The 26539-nt window shown below is 41.7% G+C and overlaps 1 protein-coding gene across 3 annotated transcripts in view; it reads left to right on the top strand.

Annotated features, from left to right (window-relative positions):
* Positions 1–26539, top strand: part of LOC146854038 (galactose-specific lectin nattectin-like) — a 167673-nt gene that overhangs the window by 5036 nt on the left and 136098 nt on the right. Inside the window, exons 1-2 of one of the 3 annotated variants that reach the window (XM_085650486.1) lie at positions 8607–8615; positions 25877–25924. In XM_085650486.1, coding sequence (XP_085506612.1) covers positions 25882–25924 — 43 coding nt within the window. In that variant the 5' untranslated portion in view covers positions 8607–8615; positions 25877–25881. Of the gene's footprint in view, positions 1–8606; positions 8616–22199; positions 22253–25876; positions 25925–26539 lie in introns of those variants that run through there. The other 2 variants (XM_085650484.1, XM_085650485.1) reach the window with 2 other exon arrangements.

The following is a 26539-nucleotide window of genomic DNA, read 5'->3' as shown; positions in this document are numbered from 1 at the left end:
TACATTGTTGCCCAAAGAAAGTCTCACGAGACCCTATCGAAAGCTTTTTCAGCGTCCAGCAATATTAAGGACATAGGGTCTCGTGAGACATTAGTACCATCCAGCAGCGCGAAGACCCTTCTGATGTGATCGGCAGTGCCCCTCCCTGGTATAAACCCGTGCTGCCAGGGTGAGACTATCTTACCAATTACCAAGCTCAGCCTGTTAGCCAAGATTTTAGAATAGGCCTTAGTGTCACTATTCATTAAGCTAATTGGTCTATATGACCCAGGATCCGTAGGGCATTTATTCTTTTTTAGAAACACCATTAAAGCTTCTCCCCAAGACTCCGGAGGTGCAGCACCATTCTGTATTAAAACCATGAGTCGATTAATGTCTGCTTCTAAGATTAAATAGAACTTTTTATAGAATTCTAACGGTATAAAATTGGGTCCCACTGCTTTTCCTGATGGGAGATCCTTAAAAGCTCTTTGTACTTCTTCTGGGGTAAAGTTGATCTCGAGGGAGTTATTATCCTCCTCTGTGAGCTTATCTAGGGAGGCAGAGTTTAAATATTCGTCAATTTTCGCTAGATCTGGATCCCCATTATTCTGACTGTATAATTTCTTATAATAATTCTGAAATACAGCACAGATTTCCTTTGGTGTTTTTACTATTGACCCTGCCTCCGTAGTCATTTCTGTTATCTGCCCCTGAGTGGCCGCCTGCCGGGTTCTAATCGCTAGGATGCGTCCTATCTGTTCGTTATATTCGTGCTGCTCTTCCCTCCTGGCCAAATATTTACCAGCTGCCTTTTCAGCATATACTTCACCCACTGCTGCTTTAGCCAAGGCTAGTTTTTGCATTGCTATTGTCTCATCCTCTTTCTCTCTTAAACTTCTTACCAGTTCTTCCTCTAGCTTTGCTACTAGATTTATCTTTTTCTCTAAGGTTTCTTTTTCCCGCTTACTCCGTCTAAGAGAGTAACTTAAGGTTTCCCCCCTAATACCTGCCTTCATAGTATCCCATACTATTTGCGGTGATGCTGTGCCCCTATTGTTTTCCAGAAATTCTTTTAGCCAAATTTCCATGTAAGTAACATAATTTACATCCAGTAGCAAAGCTCTTTCAAAGGTCCAGCTATTTATACTGTTCTGTGAGTATGGTATAGAGATCTCCATGGAGAGCGGGTTGTGATCTGACATCAATCTAGGCATTTTTTAAATTTTCACCGTCGGTATCATCGAGGGGGAAATCAAAAAATAATCTAGCCGGGCTAGAGTTTTATGGGGGGCAGAATAGTATGTGCAGCCTCCCCCTCCGTTTATATGTTCCCAGATATCGATCAACCCATTGTCCTGCATGAGCTGTATTAGCGCTCTATGGGCTTTCTTCTTTTTACCAATAAATCTTGCAGGATTGTCTTTCCACAACCCATTGAGGCCATTTATATTTAAATCGCCACATAGTATTATGGGGAGAGGCCAATTGGGTAGTTGAGAATTTATATGAATAAAAGTTTCAGGGTCATCAACTGTTGGTGCATAGATAGAGCATAGAGTAAAATTAAAATTTTGAATTTGGCACTCCGCTAAAACCCAGCGACCATGTCTATCTACCTGTTGTTTTTTTAATGTAATCTTTTTTCCACGTGCTAATATTGCAACCCCGCGTGTTCTAGTGCCCTGAGTCGTACAAGTCAGTACTTTATACCCCAGTTGTTTCAATAAATATTTTTGCGAGATCTCTATGTGCGTCTCCTGAACACAGATTAAATCAGCTTGCAGTGTTCTGAAATATTCTTTCAAATCCCTTCTTTTTCTTGCATCATTTAAACCACATACATTAATTGTGACTATGCGCATCATTTTTCTTTTTTTCCCTCCATTTCTGTTCCCTTTCTTTCTCTGATGATGATTTTACCCCCCTTTTCTCCCCCGGAGACCCACCCACCCCTCCCCCTCCATTACCACCCCTTGAAGCATCCCCCCTTGAGGCATCCTGGATCCAATCGGGTCCAGGTGTGGGCGTCGATTGATCACGGCGCCTCAGTGCACCTGCCCCTCCAGCCCTGTGTGTATTTTTTTTCTTTTTTTTTTTTTCCTCTTGATCATTTACCGGCATTCTTCTTTACAGTCTCTGAGATTTCTTTAAGATATTGTTCGGCCTGTATTTCGCTCGTAAAGCTGCGGGTTGAGCCCCTTAAAATTATCTTCAATCTGGCAGGGTTCTGTAGGAAAACCTTTGCGCCAATTTGCTCAAAAGGGGAAAAAAGCTGCCTCAGCCTCCACCTCCTTTCAACAGTCGCATGAGCAAAATCTGGTCGAACAAAAAAGATAGTGCCATTGTATTCTCTCTTGCTTGTAGGGCGTGCTAAGTCATAGATAGATTCTCGGAGTAAAACATTTCCAAAGAACACCAGCATTGCCCTTGGAAATTTAGATTGATTCTGTGTTTTCCTGGATTGAGTAAGGGGGAACCGATGGGCTCGTTGGACTTCTCTCTCTAGTTCCCAGTTTTTCAATTCAGGGAGGGCTGATTTAAGAAGTCTAATTACATACCCCCTTGGGTCATTGTCTTCAACGCCCTCAGGAAGCCCTAAAAATCGCAAGTTATTTCTTCTTGATCTGTTCTCCTGATCCTCAACCTTTGTCAGTAAGTCCTGTATAATGCCTTCTTGCTTCTTTTCTTGCCTTTGTAGATAAACAACATCATTTTCCAGGTGGTCAATTCGTGTTTCAACTGACACCATTCTTTCAGAAATCTCTAGACATGTGCTGCCCACCTTATTTACAGCACCTTGTAACTTTTGGATAGCTAAATGATTTCTTTGAGTATCCGTTTTAACATCTTTATGAAGTTTCCTAATTGAGCTTAATATATCTCTCAGAGATGGCTCGTCTGTGTCTGCTGCTACATCATATTCAGTGATGACCCCAGTTGAGTCCACACCGTTTTCTTGGGCCGCTATTTTTTCCTTTGATTTTTGGGGTTTTGCGGTTTTCCAAGTATTACTAGGTTCAGGATCGCTTCCTTGATCGATCGTTTCTTCGTAGGTAGATTTATTTAGTCTTTTATTCCTTATTTTTCTTGTTTCAAGTTTTTTCCTTGGCGTACTTCCTTGCCCAGGATCGCTCGATTTCCTTATACCCGAACAGCTGGATATATCTTGAGTTGAGACACCTTGATCTTGGTCTTGGCCTTTGTTAATTTCGCTTTTGTCACTGGAAGTCGAAATACCCGTTTCATAAATATCTGCGTCAGATTCTTCTGAATGTGATGGTAAGTATAACGCTGTTTCCGGTGAAGGCCCTGTATCTGAGGGGGAATTCAGAATTCCATGAGTGTTCATCCCCAGAGTATGTTTTTGATTTCCTCCATTCTGTATCGTTGATTCTTGGACTGTTAGTACACTGCTTGACCCTTTGGGTAGTGGGCTAAAGATATTCCGTATGCTTGGCTGCAAAGTAGTTGGCTGCCCTGTCGAAGTCGCTTTTGCATTTGCTTTCAGATCTTTAATGGCTTGTAACCGTTTTGCTTTTTTCATCAATAGTTCCATCTCTTCTGTATCTTCAATATCCTTCTCCTTTTCCTTATATCGCTCCTTGCTTTTTTCTTTCTTTTTCTCTAATCCTGCAGTATTGGCTGCGTATTTATAGCCTTTAGGTTTTTCATAGTCCCCCTGTTGCTCTCTGCAGCTCATCATTAATAATTTATCCTTATCTATCTCTTTCTCTTTATTCTTCTCTTTCTCTGGGCCTCTCTTGTTGCCTTTCTCCTTCTTCTCCTTCTCCTTCTCCTTCTCCTTTGCCTTGTCCTTTTCTCTATCTTTCCCTTTGTCTTTATCCCTGTCTTGTACTTGGTCTTTGTTTTTGACTTCTTTGGCTTTAGTTCCTCTAGTCTCTCGTCGTTGCTGCATTGGCTGCAATGGCTGCGTTTGCTTAGATATGTGAACATTCATATTTATATTAGCATCATCCATATTATCTGCCTCTAATTCATCTTGAATTTTATCATTAGGCTCAGCTTCGACTTCAAGTTCCTCTGCCCCTTCGGCGCTCATCCCCCCCGGGGTGTTCAATCGCACCATAGATAGGTCATGCACCACATTTTGATCCCGTAACTCCCTTAGTTCATTCCCCACTTTCTCTGTGGCGGTCTCATTCATTTTCCCTACCTCAGTCCCTGTCTCTTCTCGCCTTGTAGCGTGCCCGGTCTTCTCGGACTTCTCGCTCTCCTTGCTTGCAATATTCTGAGCTGATTGCAAAGTGGTTGATACCTGCCCTGGATATGTCGGGTTGAATACGGCTGACTCACTCCGGATGCACAGTGTAATATGCCGCTCCTGTATTTTGTCGTTACCATTACACATAGGCATAGGCATAGGCTTGATTCTGCTTGTAGTGCCCTCGAGATTTTGATTAGTCTGTTTTGTCCATTTCGTTTGTGCCCGCCACCTAATGCCTTGTACACGCTTAATAGTCGCCTTAATCCCGACTGCGGGCCTCGTGGCATATAACACGGCAATTTTGGTGTCCCTCCCCACCGTCCGCTTCTGTCCGAACACCCTTAGGCACCTAATGCTCTGCACCTGGATTTTCCACTGAGGCCCCCCTAGCATTGTAGGTTGTATCTCTTTAAAAGTAGTGGCCGTTTTTTTAGCATCCCACCACTTAAAAGCTCCGTGGAAATCTCTAGACAGGTGATTGACCATGGAGACGAGGCTGAAAGCAGAGCCTCCCTTTCCCAGCAGACTCTGAACCACTTGAGCCAAGCAGCGAAGTCAAACGGGGGTGAGCAGAGAGCTTGGCTTTTAACTTCAGCGTCTGTGTTTTAATTGTAAGTTACGAGCTGTAACTGATTGTTTATGACACATTTAAGTATTGGTCAAGCTCTCTGTGTCAGACTGTGAACTTTAAAGAATTAATAGTCTTTTCTTTATCGTCTTTTGCTGCACGTTGCACAATACTCTCAAAACGGAGTAAGAAGCAACCTCTCTCCTCGTTTCTCATTTATTTGCCGCTTTGCATAGTGACAGAGCAAGAAGCATTATACAATATCCCCTGAGCATCGCCGTAAAAATAAAAAAAATAAAAAGCCTGCCACCAAACTTCAGCAAACACCGACAAATGCTGCACTGCGCCCCCGCTCCTCACCAGTTAATCCATATCCAATTTCATGCCTGAGTCCGAGTCCTGAACTGTACATCGGGTAGCGGGCGGGTGACAGGTGATCAGAGAATCGGATATGCTTCCGTCCGTAGTGCACCAAGGAAAATGTCCATCTCAGAGAAGAAAAAGTTTGCGATAGATTTAAGCTTCAGTTTTCAAATTTCATACATCAAGATCCAGATCCAGAGATTTATTTGCTCTGAAATCGGCCGGCATATTCTCGCTCACATCACGCAGGGCTGCCATTGGCACCTGTACCACATCCCCTCCCCAATGCCGTGAACATCTTTGTTTTTATCATTACCAATGTACTGTTTCTTTGTGAGTCTGAGTGACTCAGTGGCTGGCCTGCACACCTCATGGGGAGCTCTGTATGGAGGTTCATACCTGTCACAACAAGGACACACTCACTCTTTCATATGAAATGGGGAGACTTAATGCCCAAGATCTTGAGGCTTATTTTAGACCGGCGCAATGCATGTTAGCACTATATTGGTTCCATGGCCCGGTAGACCTGACCTATCTATGGCAGGATAGAGATGCTGCCTCTCCCTTGTCACTAGCCCAATTCTTGTTCAGAAGGCCATTATGTTGTTTAAATGTTCTTGACCTTTTAGGCACTGTACAATGTACAATGCCTCTGGAAGAAGATGTTGGACCTTCACCCTGGATCCTTACTATACTCCCCTAGGCTCCCATTGGAGTGGTGCACAGGGTTCTCATTGGGTCAGGAATAAGCATCTACAGCAGCACTCTGTGGCCTCGGGATAGGGATAGGGTGCATGGGAGATATTTTTGAGAACTAAGGAGCATATTAACAAGGGCTTAATCTCCGCTTTTTTGGCTTTAAAAATAAAAATATCGCCCTATCAACAACAGGGTGCTAACATGCAAAATCGCACCCTTTTTCACTACGCTTCCCTTTGCATTTCTAATGAGATGCAAAGTGGGCGTTCCAGAGCAAAATAATAGGAGAAATGTCGCAAACCGACATTTCTCTTATTATCAAGCTTCACGCTAACCCTGTTTTAGACAAAAAAAAGCAGCGCTAACCACGGTTAACACTGCTCTTTTATGTCTGTTAATTTTCAGATTTAGACATGTAATCCAATGGGAGATGGATTACATGGCTAAATCCGCCATGGGCTATCAACAAGGATATCCCTATCCTTGTAGTTTTATCACTGCACTACCAGCGATAACCTCCCAAAATGCCACTGTCGCTGGATTTTTTATCGCCTAGGCGGTTAGCGTTGTTAATAACGCGATAACCAGTCAATATTATCCGGGCGTTAAAAAAATTTACTCTAAGCGCCCTTAGCGTTAATTTTCCCTGTTCCTTGTTAATATGCCCCTAATTTCTATGCCCAGGTCAGCACCCAGTGCACTGCTCCTACTACATGTGTGAGTTACATTTCTATTGAGCTCATCATTTATTGAGGACCTTGTTAGTTAATACACTGGCAGAACCATGGAGCTACCAGCTCTCACATACATTTTACAGGCAACACTATATGCCTTCTCTCAGGAGGTCCGGCGGCTAGTTGAGCCAAGGCTCACAGCACTTGGCAAGAAGGCATAAACATTAGTGATGCACAATAGGCCTACTGGAATGGTCGCCATCCTCTAGTGCACTTCAAATACCTCAACTGTATATATTCCACCCGGCCCAATTCTGCTGCTATGGCTTACACGGTGATGCCACACTGCTTGCGTTGCGGTACAGACAAGGCTGATTTTGCTAACGTAGCATGGCACTGCCCCAGAGTGAAACACTTTTGGCTTGAGATACTTACAATCCTGGAGGAGATCACAGGAGAGCCAGTCCCCCGTACACACCTAATAGTCCCCCTGGGCTATAATGGAGAAATCCCGAAGGGCTACTGATGGTTTGTGGCTATAAGTTTCTACTGGCATGATGCAGAATAGGAATGCGCTGGATGAAGCGCCCTCTATCTACTGTGTCGGAGTGGCACAGTGATATGACCTACTGTAATATCCAATCAGACACATACCATGACCTTATTCCAGCATGTGACTGCCCCAAAGATATATAAGGCCCCTATCAGGAATACCTAGTGCTTGTACAGAATGATATGGATGAACACAAGGTGATGCATGTTGTTGTCTGATTAGGCCCATGTATCAGCCTTGTTTGTTTGATAATTGTCTGGAAATGATAGTGCTTGTGTGAGCAGACAATAGAGTTGTCCTAGGGCATTGGCTCCCATTTCATATAACATGCTGCTATGCAAATAAACACCTAATTCCAACCCCTGTGGACAACCGTGGAGTAACCATAAATATTTTTGTAGGAACATCTGCATCGATTAATACAAACACACCAATGCACTATGTATTCATTTTTACACACCACCATGCTAGTCATGACCAGTACTGCTTTTCTATTTGTTCATTGCACCTCATCTGTGCCAAGGATGTCATTCTCCATTGCCTGACTGTTAAATTAATCAACATGAAAATAAAGTTTAAAGAAACAAAACTGTTAGCACAGGCCATCGGGTTGTGTTGCATGTTCAAATCAAGCAAAGCCTAACATTGATGTGTATACAATAAATGCAAGCATTTTACCTTCCAGCACAGTATATGTTCAAGTAAAGTAGTGCTGCAGTGGACAGACATATATTGAAGTCATTTATGTAATGTTTGGGTCTGAGTATTGGCAACAAGATTAGTTGACCCTTTCTGACTGTGCAGGAAGGCTTGGAGGGAAAAACTCTCATACTCTAATGCACAACCGAATATGAGTTGTCAAGATCACAATGTCTTATCCTTGCTGACAGGCAATCAGCAGGGGTTTGAGTAGTGATGCTGTTGAAGACACAGGGCTATTATGGATAACCATCACTGCTTTTAGCAAGATCTCCAGATTCCCCGTTCTCATGCTGCTTCTGATTACAAATAACCTGCTTTATATATTAATACCATCGGGTCTATATATTATGTTCAGTGTCAAACTAATAATAAGGTGATTGAAGATGTTACTATTTGTGAAGAAATGTGTTTAAAAAGTACTTGATGTACATGGTAGACAAAATTAGTGATAAAGCTGTGATTCCTAAGACATGGTGAGAAGGGTCACTGCAAAATGGCACCATCAGTCCTGTAAAAAATAAAAAATAAAGCTATTCTTGTCATTCAGGGAAGTAGGCCATTTGTGCCAGCTTTGTGATGGCAATGGCACAATGGGAACGTTCATGAGAGAACCTAGATAAGATAAAAGTCGTCAAGCAGGAAATGCACTGATATCTTTGCATGCAACCAAGAAGGGAGAACCAGTCTATTAAGTTTACACAAAGGAACTATTCTGGGAACCAGAAAGTGCTTTTAATTATTTGCATACGCCTGCTAATATAAGGAGACTAGAAGATCACTGAAATTCAACTGCTGTTTTTGCCTACAGTTAGTTATTACCAGTGAAGCTTGCTGACCCTGCTTTTCCAGGTAAGACATTTGCTCATTGAGCAGGGAGTTAAACTGTTACTGATCCTTGCATTCTGGAACAAGGGCACTGTATGGGGCAATGGGACATTGTGTGGCAAGGAGGTTCAGCTGTGTCTGGGAAGGGGATGCATTGCAATGGAGCTCAAGATAAGGCTTTTCTTCATGAGGGGGAGACTAGAGAGTTGGAGCTAGTTTAGTTTTTTCTTTGCAACAAGATGCTGAATTAGCTGGCTTTTTATTTTGTTTTACATGCACAAAGTTGTGAGGTGACAGATGTTGTAATTTTGAACACACATAATGTACAAATGTGTAAGTCTTAAGCAGTAATGTGACTGCAGTGCTAGAAATTTCAGGGCAGATATTTCAATATTCGACACAGCACAACGTAGCAAGACAACTTGCACTGCTGTGTGAAATGGAGAGGGTAGGAATGTACTATATCTACCAAGATATGGGGCATAGCTGCTCTCTGCCTGTGCTGCCACACTATGAACTGCTTAGCGTCAATGCACGTACCCTTGTTGGTACTAAATCATGGTGCAAGGGTGCCTGCGTTGCACGCAGGATCATTTTTGCGCATGAATGGATAACTCCTGCTCAAAAACAATCCTTAGAGGTGTTTTCCTCTCTCTAAGTGTGCTGTAGAATGTAGGCCTTCATATCTAGAACGTGGACACTCTTGAGTGGAGAATTGCCTGATAAATATTGGTGACCTACTACACAGTATCTCCTTAGTTTGGCAAAAACAGACCACAAGTGAATTCACTGTTATTTAACTCCTTCTATAAAGCACTTTTACATCCAAATAGTGTTTGTGAGTGCTAGAATGGAAGGGAGATATTAATCCAAGTCTGCTAGAAACTGCAACTGATGTTTGCAGGCAAAGCGCTTGGTTTTGAGAGAATTTCAGAAAATGTAGGTTTTCCCAATGTTGGCATTTTTTTGCTACCTTGAACATTTTAAACTTTTGATGACTAAAATTTGTGGATTTGAAAATGCTCGCATAGTATTGCTGCCCGGGAGGGAGACGGTTTCTCTGAAGACATCGCTCTTGCAACAGACCTCATTGTGGAGGATAAATGCTATGATGCCATGGTAGCACAGGAGTGTTCCTAAAGTAGTAAGTTGAGTGCAGTTTTAGCTCTTCTGAACAAGATTGTTAAGATTTGTGAGGAATCCTAGTAATCTTATTCCTCATTAATATCAATGCTGTACCCAATCTGTTTGTGGAACGGATGTTTGTCCTGCTACCATTGATGTGCATGTTATGTCTGAGAACTGTTTATTTTGTAAAATAATATGTGCTGATGACCATATTTTTCTCTGAAACCCACAGATTGCCCAATAACAAACTTGTATAATTGTGATTCCACCTCATGCCTCTTTCATCCAACCATACCCTTGCAGCCCCTTTCTCTCACTTTTTCATCCCTGCTTTCTTACGTTGCCACTCTTTTCTTATCATTCTCTTCCCCTTTCTCAACACCTTTTCTCCCTTTTACTTTCTTGTTCTGTATCAATGGCTATTGAGGAAAAATAAGTTCCAGTCCTCAAGAAATAGTGCTAGTGGGCCCCCACTTGAAACCACCGGCTAAAATTAAGCACTGTCTATGAGCTGAGAAATACTCACACAACAAATATTCACAATATGCCAGCTCTTTGTTTGTTGGCATCTTGCAATCATCACCATTGTTATGCATTGTGTGAGAACTGGAAGCTTCACCTACTACATGCATTCTGTGTGTAAGGGATGGTGCACTGTGCATGATTGTAGTGTACCTGCTTGCGTGGCTTTTGAACTGCAGATGCTGGTAATTACTTGCACTGTAAAGGTTTTTCCTCATGACAAGCATTCACTAACTTTACCTCTTCATTGTCAGTGAAATGAGCATGCACAGGCTTCTACCATCTACCATACTTGCTTTATACCTGTGTCAGAGAACACGCACTGTGGATATTCGGCACAGTTAGTGTTGGTTGAGTGTAAGAAACTCTTGCAACAGTACCTGCTATGTGTATCAGTGTACCATGTACTGAGGATGCCTGTACAGTAGCTGCTCTGTTTAAGCCAGAATGGTACCTGCTCTGTGTCTTAGGTAACTTTACACTGCAGATGACTGTACTGTTCTTGTTCATGAGAGAAGAGTGAAATGTGCATCCCTGACTGGTACATTACTATACTGTACCTGTTGTATGTGAGGAAAGATTGCACTACAGGTATTTGAAGGGTTTACACTTTGTCTTAGATGGTAGCTTGTACTACACATAGATGTACTATAGCTGTTCTGTGTGAGTAAAGCCTGGCTTTGCCACTGCTGTTGCTCGTCTGTCAGTATAGTGGAAACGTTCACTGCTGCTCTTGCTATGCATGTTCTGTGCATGAGGGATTTAATATCTTTTATCACCATATGCCCTCAGCAACCTAATGCCAATAACGAATGCCAATAACAGCCACTGCTAGCATTTCCATGTCTTTTCCACCTGAGATAATACTCTCATGAGATTCTGGCAGAATCAGCCCCACCATGCTAACAAGACTTATACCGCTCTTCCAGAAACCACTTGTTCTGATTGTCTTGGCATATTTAGTCCCTACCCCCAATAATGTACAGCATCTGCGCTGCTTTGCTCTCCTTCATCATATATATATTAAAGACTCTGTGTGCTATACTGGCAATAGCTCTGCTATACTATCCAATGCTTTCCTTCTAGTTCTTATGGTGCCATACAGAACACTTCCACAGATTTCCAGTGAGCACACCTTGTATGTCCACAGCATATATGAGCAGTTACATTTCCTTTTTTTTTTTTTATATATTTTTATTGTTCATCATCAGAAAAATAAAGTATAAACAATTAATTGCTTTGGCATAGATATCTAATACAACAGAAATCCTTCAATTACAGCTTAATCACTTAAATTTAACAACATGATGCAATACATAATTTAATTATAATTACTTGACAGATGAAAAAATTGATAAATCTGAGAAAGAGAAAAAAATAAAAAAAATAAAGAAAATAAAAAAAAGGAAAAAAAACCCAGCTTTAGTCCTAACAGAGTAAGCATGTACTTATCACCCTTTAGATTAACCATCTAGTTTAAGTTTCCATTTTTCAACTGGGGCCCATACCCGTTTCCCAAGCTGTCTTGCATTCGCTCCTTTTTTTTCATATAAAGATTTCTCTAAGGTGTAAATAGCTAATAATTTTGAGAGCCATTGTTGAAGCCAAGGGGGATTAGAGTCTTTCCATACCGATGCGATACAAAGCCGGCTCAGCGTCATAGCAATAAACAAAAATTCTTGATGGGGTATCTCCTGTCCCTCCTTTGCCACTCCAAGAACCATAATCTCATTAGTTAATTTAATTGAAATCTCCAATTCATCCTTAAAGAAGTTTTCCATAGCTAGTTTAAAGGGATCTAAATTAGGGCATGCTGCAAACATATGGATCGTGTCTGCCTCCAAACTCTGACATCTTGGGCAGAAGATCCCAATAGTACCACCCCAACGAGCTATTCTATGTGGTGTATAATATAGTTCATGTAAAGTCTTAAAGTATTGTGCTTGCAGGTTTGCAACCTTCAGGATAGAATTTCCAAGCTGAAGTGATTTTTCGCCCTCATTCCCGGCTAAATCTAGTTTAGTTCTCCGTTTATCAAATACCTTTCCTCTATCATCCTCATTATACTCGCACAATGCACCATAGAGTTGAGAGATTGAACATCCCTCATCATCTTGAACAATTTCCATCAGATCTACCCTAGCATACTTACAGTTACCTGCCTGTTTCCTCTGCAATACTGATCTTATCTGTAAGTATTTAAAAAAATCTCTCCGATCCAAGTTATATAGCTGTTGCGCCCTCTCAAATGAAATTAACCCTGACTGATCCGTGATATCGCCGATTGTATTAACCCCAAGATTATCCCAGCGCCTCATCACTTGATCATGGAATACTTCTGAGAGGAGTTCATTCATATATAAAGGGGTTTAGAAGTTCATTCTCCCTAATTTAATTTTCTTCCGAATCATTGACCAAACCGATATGACCGCCCCCAACAGCTTACATTTTGTTCTTTTATAGTAGTTTAGTTCCTTGAATGTGAGAAGTTCATTATTAGAGTCCAAAACCAAGAGCTCATACATATCCGGAATGCCAACCCTACCCCTCCAGATGTCTTTCGTATTTCCGCCGAGAAGTCCTTTACAATACTGAAGGACTGACGCAAAATAATATGCCTTAAAGTCAGGTACTGCAAGGCCCCTCCGGTCTTTAGAGAGTGCCAACCTCTTTATGGCTCTACGAGTTCTGCCCTTAGCCCATATAAAGCGATTGCAAATCCCCTCTATTTCCTTAAACCATTTGTTAGAATATGATAAAGGAATTGTACGGAATAAATATAGAATTTTAGGCAAAAACACCATCTTTATAACATTGCAGCGACCGATGATTGTTAAACGTAAATTGTCCATCCTATCTAAGTCTAATTTTGCCTTTTTGATTACTGGGGTCAGATTTTCCTCCACAACCTTAGATAGGACAGATGTTATAGTAACTCCCAAATAGACTGCGGACTCTACAACTCTCTCATCGTCAAGCAGAGCAAATTGATTTACAACTATTTGTGTTTTTCCTTGATTTAATTTATACCCTGATAGAGGTCCATATTTTTTTGCCTCATTCTCGATTTCGCCTATCGCTATTATTGGTATTGATGATGTAATTGCTAAATCATCTGCGTATCCCAATATTTTAGTCTCATATCCATTCAGCACTATTGGACAAATGTTTTTATTTTTTTCTATGTGTCTAATAAATGAGTCTATATAACAGGCGAATAGTAGAGGGGAACAGGGGCATCCTTGCCTAGTTCCACGCTCGATTTTTATTGCCTCGCTCAGCTCCCCTCCCACTCTCAGACTGATGCTCGGACTTCTATAAAGGGCTTTTAATGCTCCTACACATAATTTCCCAAAATTATATTTATACATTGTTGCCCAAAGAAAGTCTCACGAGACCCTATCGAAAGCTTTTTCAGCGTCCAGCAATATTAAGGACATAGGGTCTCGTGAGACATTAGTACCATCCAGCAGCGCGAAGACCTTTCTGATGTGATCGGCAGTGCCCCTCCCTGGTATAAACCTGTGCTGCCAGGGTGAGACTATCTTACCAATTACCAAGCTCAGCCTGTTAGCCAAGATTTTAGAATAGGCCTTAGTGTCACTATTCATTAAGCTAATTGGTCTATATGACCCAGGATCCGTAGGGCATTTATTCTTTTTTAGAAACACCATTAAAGCTTCTCCCCAAGACTCCGGAGGTGCAGCACCATTCTGTATTAAAACCATGAGTCGATTAATGTCTGCTTCTAAGATTAAATAGAACTTTTTATAGAATTCTAACGGTATAAAATTGGGTCCCACTGCTTTTCCTGATGGGAGATCCTTAAAAGCTCTTTGTACTTCTTCTGGGGTAAAGTTGATCTCGAGGGAGTTATTATCCTCCTCTGTGAGCTTATCTAGGGAGGCAGAGTTTAAATATTCGTCAATTTTCGCTAGATCTGGATCCCCATTATTCTGACTGTATAATTTCTTATAATAATTCTGAAATACAGCACAGATTTCCTTTGGTGTTTTTACTATTGTCCCTGCCTCTGTAGTCATTTCTGTTATCTGCCCCTGAGTGGCCGCCTGCCGGGTTCTAATCGCTAGGATGCGTCCTATCTGTTCGTTATATTCGTGCTGCTCTTCCCTCCTGGCCAAATATTTACCAGCTGCCTTTTCAGCATATACTTCACCCACTGCTGCTTTAGCCAAGGCTAGTTTTTGCATTGCTATTGTCTCATCCTCTTTCTCTCTTAAACTTCTTACCAGTTCTTCCTCTAGCTTTGCTACTAGATTTATCTTTTTCTCTAAGGTTTCTTTTTCCCGCTTACTCCGTCTAAGAGAGTAACTTAAGGTTTCCCCCCTAATACCTGCCTTCATAGTATCCCATACTATTTGCGGTGATGCTGTGCCCCTATTGTTTTCCAGAAATTCTTTTAGCCAAATTTCCATGTAAGTAACATAATTTACATCCAGTAGCAAAGCTCTTTCAAAGGTCCAGCTATTTATACTGTTCTGTGAGTATGGTATAGAGATCTCCATGGAGAGCGGGTTGTGATCTGACATCAATCTAGGCATTTTTTTAATTTTCACCATCGGTATCATCGAGGGGGAAATCAAAAAATAATCTAGACGGGCTAGAGTTTTATGGGGGGCAGAATAGTATGTGCAGCCTCCCCCTCCGTTTATATGTTCCCAGATATCGATCAACCCATTGTCCTGCATGAGCTGTATTAGCGCTCTATGGGCTTTCTTCTTTTTACCAATAAATCTTGCAGGATTGTCTTTCCACAACCCATTGAGGCCATTTATATTTAAATTGCCTCATAGTATTATGGGGAGACGCCAATTGGGTAGTTGAGAATTTATATGAATAAAAGTTTCAGGGTCATCAACTGTTGGTGCATAGATAGAGCATAGAGTAAAATTAAAATTTTGAATTTGGCACTCCGCTAAAACCCAGCGACCATGTCAATCTACCTGTCGATTTTTTAATGTAATCTTTTTTCCACGTGCTAATATTGCAACCCCGCGTGTTCTAGTGCCCTGAGTCGTACAAGTCAGTACTTTATACCCCAGTTGTTTCAATAAATATTTTTGTGAGATCTCTATGTGCGTCTCCTGAACACAGATTAAATCAGCTTGCAGTGTTCTGAAATATTCTTTCAAATCCCTTCTTTTTCTTGCATCATTTAAACCACATACATTAATTGTGACTATGCGCATCATTTTTCTTTTTTTCCCTCCATTTCTGTTCCCTTTCTTTCTCTGATGATGATTTTACCCCCCCTTTTCTCCCCCGGAGACCCACCCACCCCTCCCCCTCCCTTACCACCCCTTGAAGCATCCCCCCTTGAGGCATCCTGGATCCAATCGGGTCCAGGTGTGGGCGTCGATTGATCACGGCGCCTCAGTGCACCTGCCCCTCCAGCCCTGCGTGTATTTTTTTTCTTTTTTTTTTTTCCTCTTGATCATTTACCGGCATTCTTCTTTACAGTCTCTGAGATTTCTTTAAGATATTGTTCGGCCTGTATTTCACTCGTAAAGCTGCGGGTTGAGCCCCTAAAAATGATCTTCAATCTGGCAGGGTTCTGTAGGAAAACCTTTGCGCCAATTTGCTCAAAAGGGGAAAAAAGCTGCCTCAGCCTCCACCTCCTTTCAACAGTCGCATGAGCAAAATCTGGTCGAACAAAAAAGATAGTGCCATTGTATTCTCTCTTGCTTGTAGGGCGGGCTAAGTCATAGATAGATTCTCGGAGTAAAAAATTTCCAAAGAACACCAGCATTGCCCTTGGAAATTTAGATTGATTCTGTGTTTTCCTGGATTGAGTAAGGGGGAACCGATGGGCTCGTTGGACTTCTCTCTCTAGTTCCCAGTTTTTCAATTCAGGGAGGGCTGATTTAAGAAGTCTAATTACATACCCCCTTGGGTCATTGTCTTCAACGCCCTCAGGAAGCCCTAAAAATCGCAAGTTATTTCTTCTTGATCTGTTCTCCTGATCCTCAACCTTTGTCAGTAAGTCCTGTATAATGCCTTCTTGCTTCTTTTCTTGCCTTTGTAGATAAACAACATCATTCTCCAGGTGGTCAATTCGTGTTTCAACTGACACCATTCTTTCAGAAATCTCTAGACATGTGCTGCCCACCTTATTTACAGCACCTTGTAACTTTTGGATAGCTAAATAATTTCTTTGAGTATCCGTTTTAACATCTTTATGAAGTTTCCTAATTGAGCCTAATATATCTCTCAGAGATGGCTCGTCTGTGTCTGCTGCTACATCATATTCAGTGATGACCCCAGTTGAGTCCACACCGTTTTCTTGGGCCGCTATATTTCCTTTGATTTTTGGGGTTTTGCGGTTTTCCGAGTATTACTAGGTTCAGGATCGCTTCCTTGATCGATCGTTTCTTCGTAGGTAGATTTATTTAGTCTTTTATTCCTTATTTTTCTTGTTTCAAGTTTTTTCCTTGGCGTACTTCCTTGCCCAGGATCGCTCGATTTCCTTATACCCGAACAGCTGGATATATCTTGAGTTGAGACACCTTGATCTTGGTCTTGGCCTTTGTTAATTCCGCTTGTGTCACTGGAAGTCGAAATACCCGTTTCATAAATATCTGCGTCAGATTCTTCTGAATGTGATGGTAAGTATAACGCTGTTTCCGGTGAAGGCCCTGTATCTGAGGGGGAATTCAGAATTCCATGAGTGTTCATCCCCAGAGTATGTTTTTGATTTCCTCCATTCTGTATCATTGATTCTTGGACTGTTAGTACACTGCTTGACCCTTTGGGTAGTGGGCTAAAGATATTCCGTATGCTTGGCTGCAAAGTAGTTGGCTGCCCTGTCGAAGTCGCTTTTGCATTTGCTTTCAGATCTTTAATGGCTTGTAACCGTTTTGCTTTTTTCATCAATAGTTCCATCTCTTCTGTATCTTCAATATCCTTCTCCTTTTCCTTATATCGCTCCTTGCTTTTTTCTTTCTTTTTCTCTAATCCTGCAGTATTGGCTGCGTATTTATAGCCTTTAGGTTTTTCATAGTCCCCCTGTTGCTCTCTGCAGCTCATCATTAATAATTTATCCTTATCTATCTCTTTCTCTTTATTCTTCTCTTTCTCTGGGCCTCTCTTGTTGCCTTTCTCCTTCTTCTCCTTCTCCTTCTCCTTCTCCTTTGCCTTGTCCTTTTCTCTATCTTTCCCTTTGTCTTTATCCCTGTCTTGTACTTGGTCTTTGTTTTTGACTTCTTTGGCTTTAGTTCCTCTAGTCTCTCGTCGTTGCTGCATTGGCTGCAATGGCTGCGTTTGCTTAGATATGTGAACATTTATATTTATATTAGCATCATCCATATTATCTGCCTCTAATGCATCTTGAATTTTATCATTAGGCTCAGCTTCGACTTCAAGTTCCTCTGCCCCTTGGGCGCTCATCCCCCCCGGGGTGTTCAATCGCACCATAGATAGGTCATGCACCACATTTTGATCCCGTAACTCCCTTAGTTCATTCCCCACTTTCTCTGTGGCGGTCTCATTCATTTTCCCTACCTCAGTCCCTGTCTCTTCTCGCCTTGTAGAGTGCCCGGTCTTCTCGGACTTCTCGCTCTCCTTGCTTGCAATATTCTGAGCTGATTGCAAAGTGGTTGACACCTGCCCTGGATATGTCAGGTTGAATACGGCTGACTCACTCCGGATGCACAGTGTAATATGCCGCTCCTGTATTTTGTCGTTACCATTACACATAGGCATAGGCATAGGCTTGATTCTGCTTGAAGTGCCCTCGAGATTTTGATTAGTCTGTTTTGTCCATTTCGTTTGTGCCCGCCACCTAATGCCTTGTACACGCTTAATAGTCGCCTTAATCCCGACTGCGGGCCTCGTGGCATATAACACGGCAATTTTGGTGTCCCTCCCCACCGTCCGCTTCTGTCCGAACACCCTTAGGCACCTAATGCTCTGCACCCGGATTTTCCACTGAGGCCCCCCTAGCATTGTAGGTTGTATCTCTTTAAAAGTAGTGGCCGTTTTTTTAGCATCCCACCACTTAAAAGCTCCGTGGAAATCTCTAGACAGGTGATTGACCGTGGAGACGAGGCTGAAAGCAGAGCCTCCCTTTCCCAGCAGATTCTGAACCACTTGAGCCAAGCAGCGAAGTCAAACGGGGGTGAGCAGAGAGCTTGGCTTTTAACTTCAGCGTCTGTGTTTTAATTGTAAGTTACGAGCTGTAACTGATTGTTTATGACACATTTAAGTATTGTTCAAGCTCTCTGTGTCAGGCTGTGAACTTTAAAGAATTAATAGTCTTTTCTTTATCGTCTTTTGCTGCACGTTGCACAATACTCTCAAAACGGAGTAAGAAGCAACCTCTCTCCTCGTTTCTCATTTATTTGCCGCTTTGCATAGTGACAGAGCAAGAAGCATTATACAATATCCCCTGAGCATCGCCGTAAAAATAAAAAAAATAAAAAGCCTGCCACCAAACTTCAGCAAACACCGACAAACGCTGCACTGCGCCCCCGCTCCTCACCAGTTAATCCATATCCAATTTCATGCCTGAGTCCGAGTCCTGAACTGTACATCGGGTAGCGGGCGGGCGGGTGACAGGTGATCAGAGAATCGGATATGCTTCCGTCCGTAGTGCACCAAGGAAAATGTCCATCTCAGAGAAGAAAAAGTTTGCGATGGATTTAAGCTTCAGTTTTCAAATTTCATACATCAAGATCCAGATCCAGAGATTTATTTGCTCTGAAATCGGCCGGCATATTCTCGCTCACATCACGCAGGGCTGCCATTGGCACCTGTACCACATCCCCTCCCCAATGCCGTGAACATCTTTGTTTTTATCATTACCAATGTACTGTTTCTTTGTGAGTCTGAGTGACTCAGTGGCTGGCCTGCACACCTCATGGGGAGCTCTGTATGGAGGTTCATACCTGTCACAACAAGGACACACTCACTCTTTCATATGAAATGGGGAGACTTAATGCCCAAGATCTTGAGGCTTATTATAGACCGGCGCAATGCATGTTAGCGCTATATTGGTTCAATGGCCCGGTAGACCTGACCTATCTATGGCAGGATAGAGATGCTGCCTCTCCCTTGTCACTAGCCCAATTCTTGTTCAGAAGGCCATTATGTTGTTTAAATGTTCTTGACCTTTTAGGCACTGTACAATGTACAATGCCTCTGGAAGAAGATGTTGGACCTTCACCCTGGATCCTTACTATACTCCCCTAGGCTCCCATTGGAGTGGTGCACAGGGTTCTCATTGGGTCAGGAATAAGCATCTACAGCAGCACTCTGTGGCCTCGGGATAGGGATAGGGTGCATGGGAGATATTTTTGAGAACTAAGGAGCATATTAACAAGGGCTTAATCTCCGCTTTTTTGGCTTTAAAAATAAAAATATCGCCCTATCAACAACAGGGTGCTAACATGCAAAATCGCACCCTTTTTCACTACGCTTCCCTTTGCATTTCTAATGAGATGCAAAGTGGGCGTTCCAGAGCAAAATAATAGGAGAAATGTCGCAAACCGACATTTCTCCTATTATCAAGCTTCACGCTAACCCTGTTTTAGACAAAAAAAGCAGCGCTAACCACGGTTAACACTGCTCTTTTATGTCTGTTAATTTTCAGATTTAGCCATGTAATCCAATGGGAGGTGGATTACATGGCTAAATCCGCCATGGGCTATCAACAAGGATATCCCTATCCTTGTAGTTTTATCACTGCACTACCAGCGATAACCTCCCAAAATGCCACTGTCGCTGGATTTTTTATCGCCTAGGCGGTTAGCGTTGTTAATAACGCGATAACCAGGCGATATTATCCCGGCGTTAAAAAAATTAACTCTAAGCGCCCTTAGCGTTAATTTTCCCTGTTCCTTGTTAATATGCCCCTAATTTCTATGCCCAGGTCAGCACCCAGTGCACTGCTCCTACTACATGTGTGAGTTACATTTCTATTGAGCTCATCATTTATTGAGGACCTTGTTAGTTAATACACTGGCAGAACCATGGAGCTACCAGCTCTCACATACATTTTACAGGCAACACTATATGCCTTCTCTCAGGAGGTCCGGCGGCTAGTTGAGCCAAGGCTCACAGCACTTGGCCAGAAGGCATACACATTAGTGATGCACAATGGGCCTACTGTTGCTTCATAATTCGCACTGTATCTTGGAATGGTCGCCATCCTCTAGTGCACTTCAAATACCTCAACTGTATATATGCCACCCGGCCCAATTCTGCTGCTATGGCTTACACGGTGATGCCACACTGCTTGCGTTGCGGTACAGACAAGGCTGATTTTGCTAACGTAGCATGGCACTGCCCCAGAGTGAAACACTTTTGGCTTGAGATACTTACAATCCTGGAGGAGATCACAGGAGAGCCAGTCCCCCGTACACACCTAATAGTCCCCCTGGGCTATGATGGAGAAATCCCGAAGGGCTACTGATGGTTTGTGGCTATAAGTCTTCTACTGGCATGATGCAGAATAGGAATGCGCTGGATGAAGCGCCCTCTATCTACTGTGTCGGAGTGGCACAGTGATATGACCTACTGTAATATCCAATCAGACACATACCATGACCTTATTCCAGCATGTGACTGCCCCAAAGATATATAAGGCCCCTATCAGGAATACCCAGTGCTTGTACAGAATGATATGGATGAACACAAGGTGATGCATGTTGTTGTCTGATTAGGCCCATGTATCAGCCTTGTTTGTTTGATAATTGTCTGGAAATGATAGTGCTTGTGTGAGCAGACAATAGAGTTGTCCTAGGGCATTGGCTCCCATTTCATATAACATGCTGCTATGCAAATAAACACCTAATTCCAACCCCTGTGGACAACCGTGGAGTAACCATAAATATTTTTGTAGGAACATCTGCATCGATTAATACAAACACACCAATGCACTATGTATTCATTTTTACACACCACCATGCTAGTCATGACCAGTACTGCTTTTCTATTTGTTCATTGCACCTCATCTGTGCCAAGGATGTCATTCTCCATTGCCTGACTGTTAAATTAATCAACATGAAAATAAAGTTTAAAGAAACAAAACTGTTAGCACAGGCCATCGGGTTGTGTTGCATGTTCAAATCAAGCAAAGCCTAACATTGATGTGTATACAATATATGCAAGCATTTTACCTTCCAGCACAGTATATGTTCAAGTAAACTAGTGCTGCAGTGGACAGACATATATTGAAGTCATTTATGTAATGTTTGGGTCTGAGTATTGGCAACAAGATTAGTTGACCCTTGCTGACTGTGCAGGAAGGCTTGGAGGGAAAAACTCTCATACTCTAATGCACAACCGAATATGAGTTGTCAAGATCACAATGTCTTATCCTTGCTGACAGGCAATCAGCAGGGGTTTGAGTAGTGATGCTGTTGAAGACACATGGCTATTATGGATAACCATCACTGCTTTTAGCAAGATCTCCAGATTCCCCGTTCTCATGCTGCTTCTGATTACAAATAACCTGCTTTATATATTAATACCATCGGGTCTATATATTATGTTCAGTGTCAAACTAATAATAAGGTGATTGAAGATGTTACTATTTGTGAAGAAATGTGTTTAAAAAGTACTTGATGTACATGGTAGACAAAATTAGTGATAAAGCTGTGATTCCTAAGACATGGTGAGAAGGGTCACTGCAAAATGGCACCATCAGTCCTGTAAAAAATAAAAAATAAAGCTATTCTTGTCATTCAGGGAAGTAGGCCATTTGTGCCAGCTTTGTGATGGCAATGGCACAATGGGAACGTTCATGAGAGAACCTAGATAAGATAAAAGTCGTCAAGCAGGAAATGCACTGATATCTTTGCATGCAACCAAGAAGGGAGAACCAGTCTATTAAGTTTACACAAAGGAACTATTCTGGGAACCAGAAAGTGCTTTTAATTATTTGCATACGCCTGCTAATATAAGGAGACTAGAAGATCACTGAAATTCAACTGCTGTTTTTGCCTACAGTTAGTTATTACCAGTGAAGCTTGCTGACCCTGCTTTTCCAGGTAAGACATTTGCTCATTGAGCAGGGAGTTAAACTGTTACTGATCCTTGCATTCTGGAACAAGGGCACTGTATGGGGCAATGGGACATTGTGTGGCAAGGAGGTTCAGCTGTGTGTGGGAAGGGGATGCATTGCAATGGAGCTCAAGATAAGGCTTTTCTTCATGAGGGGGAGACTAGAGAGTTGGAGCTAGTTTAGTTTTTCCTTTGCAACAAGATGCTGAATTAGCTGGCTTTTTATTTTGTTTTACATGCACAAAGTTGTGAGGTGACAGATGTTGTAATTTTGAACACACATAATGTACAAATGTGTAAGTCTTAAGCAGTAATGTGACTGCAGTGCTAGAAATTTCAGGGCAGATATTTCAATATTCGACACAGCACAACGTAGCAAGACAACTTGCTCTGCTGTGTGAAATGGAGAGGGTAGGAATGTACTATATCTACCAAGATATGGGGCATAGCTGCTCTCTGCCTGTGCTGCCACACTATGAACTGCTTAGCGTCAATGCACGTACCCTTGTTGGTACTAAATCATGGTGCAAGGGTGCCTGCGTTGCACGCAGTATCATTTTTGCACATGAATGGATAACTCCTGCTCAAAAACAATCCTTAGAGGTGTTTTCCTCTCTCTAAGTGTGCTGCAGAATGTAGGCCTTCATATCTAGAACGTGGACACTCTTGAGTGGAGAATTGCCTGATAAATATTGGTGACCTACTACACAGTATCTCCTTGGTTTGGCAAAAACAGACCACAAGTGAATTCACTGTTATTTAACTCCTTCTATAAAGCACTTTTACATCCAAATAGTGTTTGTGAGTGCTAGAATGGAAGGGAGATATTAATCCAAGTCTGCTAGAAACTGCAACTGATGTTTGCAGGCAAAGCGCTTGGTTTTGAGAGAATTTCAGAAAATGTAGGTTTTCCCAATGTTGGCATTTTTTTGCTACCTTGAACATTTTAAACTTTTGATGACTAAAATTTGTGGATTTGAAAATGCTCGCATAGTATTGCTGCCCGGGAGGGAGACGGTTTCTCTGAAGACATCGCTCTTGCAACAGACCTCATTGTGGAGGATAAATGCTATGATGCCATGGTAGCACAGGAGTGTTCCTAAAGTAGTAAGTTGAGTGCAGTTTTAGCTCTTCTGAACAAGATTGTTAAGATTTGTGAGGAATCCTAGTAATCTTATTCCTCATTAATATCACTGCTGTACCCAATCTGTTTGTGGAACGGATGTTTGTCCTGCTACCATTGATGTGCATGTTATGTCTGAGAACTGTTTATTTTGTAAAATAATATGTGCTGATGACCATATTTTTCTCTGAAACCCACAAATTGCCCAATAACAAACTTGTATAATTGTGATTCCACCTCATGCCTCTTTCATCCAACCATACCCTTGCAGCCCCTTTCTCTCACTTTTTCATCCCTGCTTTCTTACGTTGCCACTCTTTTCTTATCATTCTCTTCCCCTTTCTCAACACCTTTTCTCCCTTTTACTTTCTTGTTCTGTATCAATGGCTATTGAGGAAAAATAAGTTCCAGTCCTCAAGAAATAGTGCTAGTGGGCCCCCACTTGAAACCACCGGCTAAAATTAAGCACTGTCTATGAGCTGAGAAATACTCACACAACAAATATTCACAATATTCCAGCTCTTTGTTTGTTGGCATCTTGCAATCATCACCATTGTTATGCATTGTGTGAGAACTGGAAGCTTCACCTACTAAATGCATTCTGTGTGTAAGGGATGGTGCACTGTGCATGATTGTAGTGTACCTGCTTGCGTGGCTTTTGAACTGCAGATGCTGGTAATTACTTGCACTGTAAAGGTTTTTCCTCATGACAAGCATTCACTAACTTTACCTCTTCATTGTCAGTGAAATGAGCATGCACAGGCTTCTACCATCTACCATACTTGCTTTATACCTGTGTCAGAGAACACGCACTGTGGATATTTGGCACAGTTAGTGTTGGTTGAGTGTAAGAAACTCTTGCAACAGTACCTGCTATGTGTATCAGTGTACCATGTACTGAGGATGCCTGTACAGTAGCTGCTCTGTTTAAGCCAGAATGGTACCTGCTCTGTGTCTTAGGTAACTTTACACTGCAGATGACTGTACTGTTCTTGCTCATGAGAGAAGAGTGAAATGTGCATCCCTGACTGGTACATTACTGTACTGTACCTGTTGTATGTGAGGAAAGATTGCACTACAGGTATTTGAAGGGTTTACACTTTGCCTTAGATAGTAGCTTGTACTACACATAGATGTACTATAGCTGTTCTGTGTGAGTAAAGCCTGGCTTTGCCACTGCTGTTGCTCGTCTGTCAGTATAGTGGAAACGTTCACTGCTGCTCTTGCTGTGCATGTTCTGTGCATGAGGGATTTAATATCTTTTATCACCATATGCCCTCAGCAACCTAATGCCAATAACGAATGCCAATAACAGCCACTGCTAGCATTTCCATGTCTTTTCCACCTGAGATAATACTCTCATGAGATTCTGGCAGAATCAGCCCCACCATGCTAACAAGACTTATATCGCTCTTCCAGAAACCACTTGTTCTGATTGTCTTGGCATATTTAGTCCCTACCCCCAATAATTTACAGCATCTGCGCTGCTTTGCTCTCCTTCATCATATATATATTAAAGACTCTGTGTGCTATACTGGCAATAGCTCTGCTATACTATCCAATGCTTTCCTTCTAGTTCTTATGGTGCCATACAGAACACTTCCACAGATTTCCAGTGAGCACACCTTGTATGTCCACAGCATATATGAGCAGTTATATTTCCACTCCTTCTTCTCCTGTTCCCCTTCTGCTCACCTTTATATGAACTCACCACTCCATAATGCAAACATGTAGTGGGTGATTAAATCAAATTGAACCTTTGAATGTATGTGACTGTTTCTTCTACTTAGATGGCTACTGACATGATTTATTTTTACTTGTGTGCCCAATATACTTATTACTTGTGGGATTGGATATTAAATTGTGTTTCAAATTCAGAGCTGACTTTAGAATAATAGTAACACACCTTTTTCCCCAATAATGGCTACCTTTGTTTATTTTATTTTTTGAATAAACACTTTTTTCCCCAAGATGGCCACTGTTATAATGTAGATATTAAACAAGTGCCCAATATGGCTAGAGTTATTAAAATTACTTCTGGGTGGTCTTCTATAGAAATGGTATCATAGCACTCTTTTTGCACACAAACATGATGCTGTAACTTGGCTCTGAATAAATGTTTTAGGTATGGGAACACAAATAAAGTTAATTGAAATATTGTTGGTACCATAATTGTCAACAAACCTATACCTTTGTGAAAAATGGGTGGATAATCGAGATTTTTATATTATTGGAGAGATTATTTGGGTTGTTTATGGCTTCCTAACTTCTTGGGTAGGAATCTGCTTGAGTTGAGATTTCACTACACTATAGAAATATTGTTGGTTCAATGGGAAATATAGCAGCCTAAACCTGCTTTCCATGTTTTTCCTTTGTTAATTTGTGGTGAAGGTTGACTAAATATATATTAAACTACTTTATAAATCTTCCTGAGCAAGTCTCAAAGAAATCACTAAAAATGCCTCATTTTCTTTTTTTTGTTTTTCAGAAACCATGAAAATATTCGGCATTCTGCTTCTCTTCTTGATAATAGAAGGTTTGTGATTTATGTTTTTCATAAAATGAGTGTCACTAGTTGCATTGTCCCGTAGGTATTGAACTGTCTACCCATGTAGCTATTTCATTCAATTAATAGTGTCATAATTCACAATCACATTTCCAATTAGCGTTCAGCCTGAGGGGACGTTGCATATATTTTGTTTTAATTTTGGAATGACTCGATAGTGAGAAGTGAAATGCTTGCATTTTCATGTTTTGCCAGAAGGGCTCCAAGTAGGAAAGATAAGGGTTGGGACATTGAACACTTTAATTGAGAGATCTTGCAAACTTAAAATTGTAATGTAAAGTATGCCAGCGATGTAGAGCACATAAGCACCTGGACATTGAATACATTCAAACAAAGTAAATAAAATAGTCACTAACCTTGCTGCACATCCTCCTCGTCCAGTCCAGGTGTTCTTCTCTCTGCCAGCAAGGGCCCCAGACAACTCCCCTAATCAATCCTAGAGCTGTTCTCATGCTGGTAACTAGCATGAGAGAAGTACCAGGATTGGGTGGAGCAGGCTCTGTCCGCGTTCCCAAGGGCACTGGAGGTGCTTGCTCTCAACCCAGCTGTATAAGACAATGGGTAAGAGAGGTTTACAGTGCATGT

The sequence above is a fragment of the Triturus cristatus genome, chromosome 4_1 (assembly GCF_964204655.1).
Source record: "Triturus cristatus chromosome 4_1, aTriCri1.1, whole genome shotgun sequence".
NCBI lineage: Eukaryota > Metazoa > Chordata > Amphibia > Caudata > Salamandridae > Triturus > Triturus cristatus.
Note: the sequence above shows the minus strand (reverse complement) of the source record. Positions and strands in the feature narration are given on the sequence as shown.